We start from the raw sequence: 8,907 nt of genomic DNA, 5'->3' as shown, positions 1-8,907 counted from the left end.
CACCGATTGTGTGCTCTACTATTTTGCGTCAACGTTGCGCAGCTATTTTTCGGCTTGGTGATTTATGTTTCCTTTCACCAAGCGAAGTAAATACTCAAGAACTTTCCGTGTTCTTGGGCATTTGCAACCAAAGGTTTTTCAGCGCACAGTTTTTTGCGAAAATACATTGGTCAAACTTTACACTGTTTACAGTATTAATTTCGGCCTGACATAACGCAAGGTATTTTCGTTGCGTTGTGAAGTGCTTGCGCTCTACTCTTTTTTTCCTTTGTTTATCGTGCACTCTACCGATCGCATTCAGTGTTATTTGCCCTGAAGAAGACGACCAGTATAGGACGTCGAAACGATGGAATAAAATTACATTTGCCAGAAGAGCTCTATAAACTTGATAACGCGAGGTCAATTATATTGCTTCGAAATAACAGTGGTAAAGTTGCAGCTGCTGTCTTTTGGTTTCTTTAGGATATAGGCGATAAGCCAGTGGTTCTTAACCGTGGGAAATTATGTACATGCAGAGGGGTACAATGATGACTAACTTTCTGTTTTAAGTTTTACTCAAATATCCAAGATCCTAAATCCATTTGTTTGGTCACAATATTTAGCATATTTAATCGAATAGAGGACTTTGTTGATAATATACGGCACAAAACATCATCATATATGTGGCAGAATAAGAAATTCGAACTTGGTGATTGACTTTAGTGGGGAATTACACTAAAACGGAACTACTGCTATAGGCTATAGCTTTAAACCAACTTTAACAGCTAAAATATGCTTTAAAATTATACTGCTTATTTTCAGGCGTATTACCATTTCCGAAAGTTGGGTTTGTCCTGAGCAAGAACATCACAAATATCACTTATGTGGATCAAGAAGCTTGTGCACCCAGCAGTCAAGAGGAAAGTTTTACAACTCCAACAACAGAAAATGACAATAAATTGATCACATGCATGGGAGCCGCCGCTGGGGTTGACTATGTAGTTATTGGTGAGTCGTTAAGCAGTTAGCTTGGTAGACACAGAACTCACAGTAGACAAGTTTTCTAAATTCTGGTAGAGGGCAAGCGCGAATATTTTAAGTGTAATTTGCACTGGTGGGATTTAGCCGGTTCGCATTGTTTTTATAGAACCGTCTCACGAGATTTGCGAACCGGTTAGAATTAGCCTACTGGTTACTTTCAACGCATTTTTTGTTACAGAACCGACTGAAAATATGACTTTTGTGATAGAACTAGCTAAAAAAAAACACAAGTAATTTGTGTAAAAAATGCTGACGGTTAGAATAATTAGGATTGATCTGGGGTTTCACGATAATAATGACAATAAAATCAACCTAAAACCTAGTTCTTTATGTTAAATTTAGTCTCTAACTCTATCCCAGTATCAATGTAAATTTAAAGAACAGCTCCCTTTACGCCATCTATCGGCATTAGGCAAACTTTTCTACTGTGACTTCTTGTGTTAGTAGCTCTACCAGTTAGCATAGCGTTATATATTCGAATGGGGCACCAAGGGAAGGAGGCTCTACAAAAACCTTTTCAAAGCCAGTTAAAACGGATTCGATTAATCAGGATCCTCGCCTAATTTGAAGAAAGCTTGAGGCACAAATGAGTTGTAATGTGGTAAGTTTTTAACTAACCGACATGGGTTTATCCGGATCTTCGCCTAATTCGGAGAATTTTCGTGGTTTAAACGGGTATTGATGTACGTGAGATTCACAGTATTTTAACCAAAATTTTAACCAAATACAACAGCTATTTCAGCTTTCTTTAATCTCTACCCATGCACCCACTAACTGACCAAAAGCCGTTTTGTATGGTGGCGCAATTGGCAAAGATGTCCTAGGGTTGTGCTACAGCAACTACGTAGGCTAACTGTATCAGAGTTCCAAGTCAAGCCGGGCTTTTCGGGTCAGGTTCGGGCTTGGGTTTCGGGCCTGGTTCGGGCTCAGGTTACTCAAAACACGGGCCTGACTTTACACTCTGTGTCAGTATTTCTTAAATAATTGTGAGTTGTAACTAAGTAGCCAGTTGCTGGACATGACCTAATGTCAAACAGCGCTTAAACGCCTTGTTCAAGACCAATTGTCTATTATCGTCGATTTTGTTTGTTGACTTGGTCTTTTCTCAAGGTTTCCATGCATAGGGCTATCAACCAAACTTTCGGGCTCAAACGGGCTTTCGAAAAAACGAATCGGGTTTGGACCGGGTTTTGGGCTTGTACTTTCAGGTTCTGGCCGGGTTCTGGCTCCAATTTCAGGCCCGTTTACAACTCTGAACTGTTTGTTGACTTAGAGTTATGCAATCTTCTGATTTACGCAGATGTGCGTTCCTTTAACGAAAGTTACCCGGAGCATAAAGAAGCTTACAGGAAAGGTGACAACACGTCGTTGACTTACGACAAATGGATAGAACCTTTGAACAACGAAACGGCCTTTGTCTGTGGTGCCATCGATGTAAAAGTCAACATGACTTATTGGATCAATGTGGACTGCGGAAAGCCTATTGATGTGGCATGCGTATATGAAAGTAAGCGAATGAATAACGCTTGTGGCAGAATAGCATAACAATAAGATAAAGATACGCATTAGAGTTGCCCGCCTTGTGTAGTAAAGATTTTAAACGTAGAACTCGTTACATTGGAGCAGTGTAAAGAAATTTGTGCATTGAGCCATAACGCGGTGGAATCAACTAATATTATTAGGATGAACTGGGATCAGTCCCGAATCAATAGTTATTTATTATGTTTACTGCGCCTAGAAATAAACATGATAATTTTAGGGAAAAAGAAAACAAACCAAAAGCGTTGCAAACAAAAAAGGATCAGCTTTATTTGGAAGTAGAAAATCTGTAAATTTAGTTGTTGGAATGTTTTGAAATACAAGGGGGAAAAGTAAATTGTTGTATCAGGAAATTAATTAAACGCTACAGGAAGCAATGTGAAGCGTCTATTCAGAGTCAGCCTAGCGATCACGCCACACTCATATATAAATCACAGTACACCAGGCCCAAAAGCTGGCCATCAAGCATTTACCAGCATGTGGCAAGCCGTAAAAAAAATATAGCCTGCGGTGGAATTCGAACCCACAACGCTTTTGAAAACGAATTCTGATATTAGTTTTTTTATGCGGGTTTTATGGACCGATCGGCCACGTTCCTGACCACCTGGTAGTGATTTATTTCTACTTCAGCTGATAATATAGTGTCAGTGTATTAACATCAACCGCTATAGGTTTCGTATCTTATGTCGGCGTTGTTGAGTCATCAAGTTGTTAAGAGAAAGGCACAAAAAGTAGCACTGGTTTACAAAATTGCAATATATTGTTTCTTGACAATAGGAATATAACCGATCCCAATATTAAGCCACGTTCTTCATCTTTATGTCTAACACCATCTTGGTAAAAGCAAAAACTCAAAACTATATTAACTCCTTTGATGTGTTTTCAGTTAAAGAGTCAGAAATCGTGGAACATATGCAGACTATAGAGAGAGAACCGACAGACGCAAGTTCAGCAGGTCTGCAGGCAATTGAGGATGGGACCGAGCAAGCATCTCGTCACCCTATTCTAGCAGGGAATGAAATCTTGAACCTCACGTACGTCCAGATGTCGGTCAGGATCGAGGACAAGTTGCCACCCAGCTCCATCTTTCACCCACCGGACTTGGACTTGGACGTGACACAAACCAGCGTGGACTTTAACACAACCGGTGCGAGGGAAATAGTGGCCACAGTCGTTGGGTTCACCCGACTCACTAACGACACACTTCAAAATGACACCGTTGCCGACAGCAGCTCACTTGACGTGCGCACACTAGAGGCGCCAGACGAAGTACCGTTCGTCACAGTGTCCGCTTGGAACGCTGAAGGATTTCTTTTAGACGATGGCGTTGGTAGCAGAAAGAAACGTAACGATGACAACATACAGACCGTACAGGGGAATGTTACACTTCTGTTCAAAAAGGTATCGGCGCAAAACCTCTGCGAGAGCATCACCTTGGAGTTGCTGAACTCTACCACAACGAAAGTGACGGAACTGGCCAACAAGTGTGTTTTTCTTGACGAAACCGAGCTATATTTGACACGAGGTTGCACCACTCGACCAGGAGAAAACGATGATACGACGATATGTACGTGCAATCATACTACCCTATTTTCTGTGCTCTTGGCTGTCACCAAAGTTACCATACCTCCAGGAGTAAAGGTAAGCACTCTTGTAATTGATTTCGTGTATTAAAGTTGGTCCTACAGATTTCAAGTCATAAAATATTCCGACCTGACAAGTTAGGAAGGGAAAAACTTTAATTACCTTAAACATTTTAGTTGGAACAAAACATGGCCCCTTTGTCTACATTCCTTCCAGTCATGGAGATTTAATTCCAACATTTCCTTCAACCCGTTTCAAATTTGCTGTATTTTTAAACATGTCAAATAGCAGGACAAGAGTTGTAAACCGGCCTGAAACTGAAGCCCGAACCCCAAAGTACAAGCCCGAATCCCGGCCCTAACCCGAATCGTTTTTGGGACGCCCGTTTAGGCCCGAAAGTGTGATTGACAGGCGTATACATTAAAGCCTGAGAAAAGACCAAGACAACCAACATAATAGACAATTGGTCTAAAAAGACGTTTTAGGGCAGTTTGACGTAAGGTCGGGTCCAGCAACGGGCTACTTAGCTGGTTAAATTTATTAAAAAAATACTGACAAAGAGTGTAATGTCAGGCCCGAGTCAAGCCCGTTTTTTTTTAGCAACCCAAGCCCAAACCCGTCGCAAACCCGGCCCGAAAAGCCCAGTCCGACTTACAACTCTGACCAGATCATAAGTTCCAAAAAAACAAATCCGAACGTAAGAGTTTACACTCAAGTAAACCATGCTGTTGTTGTACACGCTCAAGTCTTTAAACAGCTGTATCTGAGTCTAAAACACGAGGTCACTAGAAAACCCACAAACACAATACCCACAATGCTTTTTTCAGATATTACTTACATACAAAGTCCTCAATTTGTTTGTCAGACATTGTGTGAATACAAAGGCCCAATTTTTGTCGGATATTACTTAAAAACAAAGCCCTCAATTTGCTTGTCAGATATTACCTAAATACAAAGCCTTTGAAAATTGTTGTTTATACGTTACACTTAAAATACAAAGCCCCATAAAATACTGTTTTGTTTCAGACATTAACCTTTGTTACTGAATCATTGTCTGTGGCTTTTCTCATTGCAACTATCGTAATCGTTTATCGGTACAAGAATTTCATCAAGGGAGACGGGGTTCCTATTCAAATTAACCTTGCTGTTGTGCTTCTGTTCGTTCACGCGCTTAACCTGCTACACGACTCTGTAGTTGCTGAAGACAATATGTGCTTTGCCCTTGCCATCTCCATCCACTATTTCTTCTTGGCAGCAGGTATATAGAAAGTTACATACGCAAGCATATCTGCATATACCGACAGTCTTAAAGATGCGCTGTAAATACGGTCTGTGGATTAACGGAAAATAGTACCATCATTACGTAAAGAAATCCAAAGTAGGTGTACAGAAATGTTTTGAAAGAAAATTGCATTCCGCCTAAGGTTTGGCATCAGCTAATGTTCATGTAAAATCGAGTGCCAAACACTGAACAATTGAATTATGAGTAAAAAGTGTTGATTTCAATGCAAATTTTACACTTTCTTTAACACAAACTAAACTCTGCACAAAGATACACATATTCAAAGTAACGGATTAAAACACACACACAAATGACAAACGTACACAAAAGCACAGGTTAATTATGCCTTTTTATTTTAGGAACATGGATGTTTGTGGAGGGAATCCGTATCTTTATGGTGACCCTTAACCCCATCCGTTACAACTCTCAAAGTCCTCGAAAAAGGTTCAAGATTTTCATGACTATTGGATGGATTTCTCCAGCAATCATTGTTGTCGTCGGCATTAGCCTAGGGATCACTCAGGGCGAATACATAAAACCTCAGCCATTCTACACCAGATGCAACAAATATCGAGAAGCAAATAACCAAATTAATAAGTATAACAGATGCTGGATGGAGCCGGGAACATGGGTCTTCTATGGAACTCTGCTCGGGCCTCTTGCTGTCATGTTGATCTTAAACTTTGTGGTAGCGATTCAGACGAGCTTGGTGATGCTGAAATCCAAACGTCAGGCGAAGAGGAACCGAGGACACAGCTACCAGGATTTGACAAGAGCCACAAAGTCGTTTTTCTTTCTGTTTCTGATGCTCGGTGGGACGTGGATTCTTGCTTTTTTCACAGGTAAATGATTGTAGGATTCTACTTGAATCAAAAACTGTTGATACCAATTTTAGGCAAAACATATATTTCTAAGTTTTTTTAGGGAACCTATTTTCATATTTAGCATAGATGTTATATGATTTTTTACCAGAAGAAAGAATACTAATTTTGTACTCAAGTACAATTTTTTTTTCGTTTTGTCTCCTATATTTCTCCTATACTCTATGCACCTAACGATGCCCGAAATTCAATACGTCCATGTAAAAGCATAGAGCCAACAAATGATAAGCTGCAGACAGTGCACACTGTTTCGACCTATAAGGTCTCATCAGTGCAGCTGGTGACGAGTGCAGCTGGTCAATACGTCCAAATCCGGAAATGTCTTGCCAGTGTATTGCCATAATTTTGAGTTCTGCTCATAGGAATAAGAAATTTCGGACCGTGTAGAAACTAAAGTCCCAACCTCAAGATTTAAAAAACAAACAAAACTAAGATAAATTTCAGCAAACTTTATCAGGATGGTATTTAACAGTGAATTGTAACTGCACTTCTATTTACAGGGGTTGGAAACACGACAAGTCAGATTCTATTCATGTACTTGAACAGCCTCATCAATGGATCCCAGGGCATCATTGTATTCGTGCTTTTTTGCATCCTAAACGACGCTATAAGAGATAAACTCTTTCCCTTTATGAAACCGCCTGGGCAAAAACGGCTCAGCCAGAGAAAAGTGCAAAAAAGCGACACCGTAAGCAAAGGAGTCGATTCCCTGCGAGCGACTTCCCTGATTGCTACGTATTCAACCAATGTCTTTAAATAGACTGTTTACTGAATTTCACATTTAATATATACATTATACGGTTGTGTTACAAGGCGTTAAAACGTACTTTGAAATGCAGACTGACTTATACATAGTATAGGCTTTTAACGATGGTCACACGAGTCTATTAACTAAAAAAAACTTGAAAAAACAACAAATTTAAGCATGCGGTTTTATGAAGACAAATACAAGACTGAAATAGACTACCTTGATTTTTATGAAATTTATGAATGAAATTCTGTTGTTTTGTGAAGTCATTTGACTTTGAAGATATTTTAAATATCTGCTTATCGTTCCTGTATTGAAAATTTGCTATTTATTATGTGTGACTGCATGTGTGTATAGATTTTATTGTGTATTGCGTTTGTTTGTGCAATTTTATTGTGTTTCGCTTACTGCACGTATTTTCAATCACTATCAAGTCTGCTACACTTACGCAGACAATGAAATCATTGCCATTTAGCAAAACAATTAATCCTCTTTTGGCGAGCTTAGCATGTGAAACGGGTTTTCACTGATTCTGTTCGAAAGTTAAAGCTAAACAAATTAATCGACGTGTTAAAACATTTTCCAAACAACAAGTTTTTTTACATTGGTAACACAAATAGCTACTGCTTGTGAAGACGATAAACTTCACGCAAAAGCTTTCAATGGAACTTTTTTTCCCGGTCAAAAGGAAGTATACATTGTGCTAACATACCAAATCCCCATGTTTCCTCAAATCCCGTGTATTTGTGTTATAACTCTACTTTTAAAAACTTTTGCCCGCGGATGCCTTTATCTGATAAAAATAGGCCCTCAAAAAGTTTGGACACTCCTGTATTTGGTGAAATTATTTAATTTTTCACTATTTTCCCTCGTAGTTCCCAATGTTGCGCAGATTGATTCCGGCTTGGTAAATGAGTGCAATTGTGTTGCGATGATTTCTTTATCTCAGTAAAAAAAAAACTTAAATTGAATTTGCATAAATTTTGACTCTTTAACATTTTGACTTGCATGGTGTCACTTTTGCAGTTGCTTTTTTTCTGTTTTACCCACGTTATAAACACTGCATCACGCAACCTAAAATGTTGATTTTGATGAATGGTTACGCCAAGGCCAATCGGTATCAAATTACAACATAAGTTACATGTAACTGGAAATTTATGAGGTCGTGCCTTTTTGCTAAATGTGAAGCTACGAGTGCCTAAAGATAACTTCAATGCGTTTGGTACGTGATAAAGTAAAAGAGAGTTCGGCAGTTTTTGGAGAGAGTACGACAGTTTCAAATTCGGTCCAGCACTGAACCGCTGTTATTGTTCTTTGTCAATGAAAAAAATGATGTATCTGTTATAATGCACCAAATGAAGATCATTTGTCCAGTTTGCAGACATTATAGATAATGTCAAACTAGAAAAGGGCAGTGTCTAAATTTTTGAAAATAAAACTGCTTAAAAGTGGTGGTATTACGTTATCATACAAACATACTGATAATTACACCAATTTAGTGAACCCATATAGGCCTGGTACCCACATATCCACATAACTTTTGTGGTGCACCCTTGGGCTAATCTAAATTGTATGTTTGCATATATCCCCCTGTTTTGCATTCTAACGAGTTACTTTAGCATTGTCGAAACATGAAACAATTTTGCCGCAAACAGCACAGCTTTAATTGGTAGCAATGCAATATGGCAGGGATGTACAACCAATATTACTAAAGCCAGTATAAGTGCGGGCTACACATTTATATAACACTGGTCGACATTGTTTTGTTAGGCATAAAAAACACTAGTTCATCAGTGACTGTCGCATGACGAAAAATGGACTATGTCACTTGTGAAGTTGTCTGCCAAAAACAT

General features: G+C 39.1%; 1 protein-coding gene across 1 annotated transcript; it reads left to right on the top strand.

Annotated features, from left to right (window-relative positions):
- Nucleotides 1–5,801: 5,801 nt before the first annotated feature.
- On the top strand, nucleotides 5,802–7,149 carry LOC145209396 (corticotropin-releasing factor receptor 2-like). The gene is made up of 2 exons (XM_080079676.1): nucleotides 5,802–6,267; nucleotides 6,807–7,149. Exons 1-2 carry the CDS (start codon nucleotides 5,820–5,822, stop codon nucleotides 7,064–7,066), a joined length of 708 nt encoding a protein of 235 aa, XP_079935802.1. The 5' UTR covers nucleotides 5,802–5,819; the 3' UTR covers nucleotides 7,067–7,149.
- The last annotated feature ends 1,758 nt before the right edge of the window (nucleotides 7,150–8,907 follow it).

This window comes from Phallusia mammillata, chromosome 1, assembly GCF_965637545.1.
Source record: "Phallusia mammillata chromosome 1, kaPhaMamm4.hap1.1, whole genome shotgun sequence".
Lineage (NCBI taxonomy): Eukaryota > Metazoa > Chordata > Ascidiacea > Phlebobranchia > Ascidiidae > Phallusia > Phallusia mammillata.
The sequence above is the reverse complement of the archived record's forward strand: the minus strand, read 5'-3'. Positions and strand labels throughout refer to the sequence as shown.

Excerpts from the sequence above, each read along its gene's own strand:
- LOC145209396 (XM_080079676.1), top strand. The coding sequence starts at position 5,820 with ATGGTGACCCTTAACCCCATCCGTTACAACTCTCAAAGTCCTCGAAAA. Across the intron at positions 6,268-6,806 it reads GATTCTTGCTTTTTTCACAG|GGGTTGGAAACACGACAAGT; the intron begins GTAAATGATTGT and ends TTCTATTTACAG.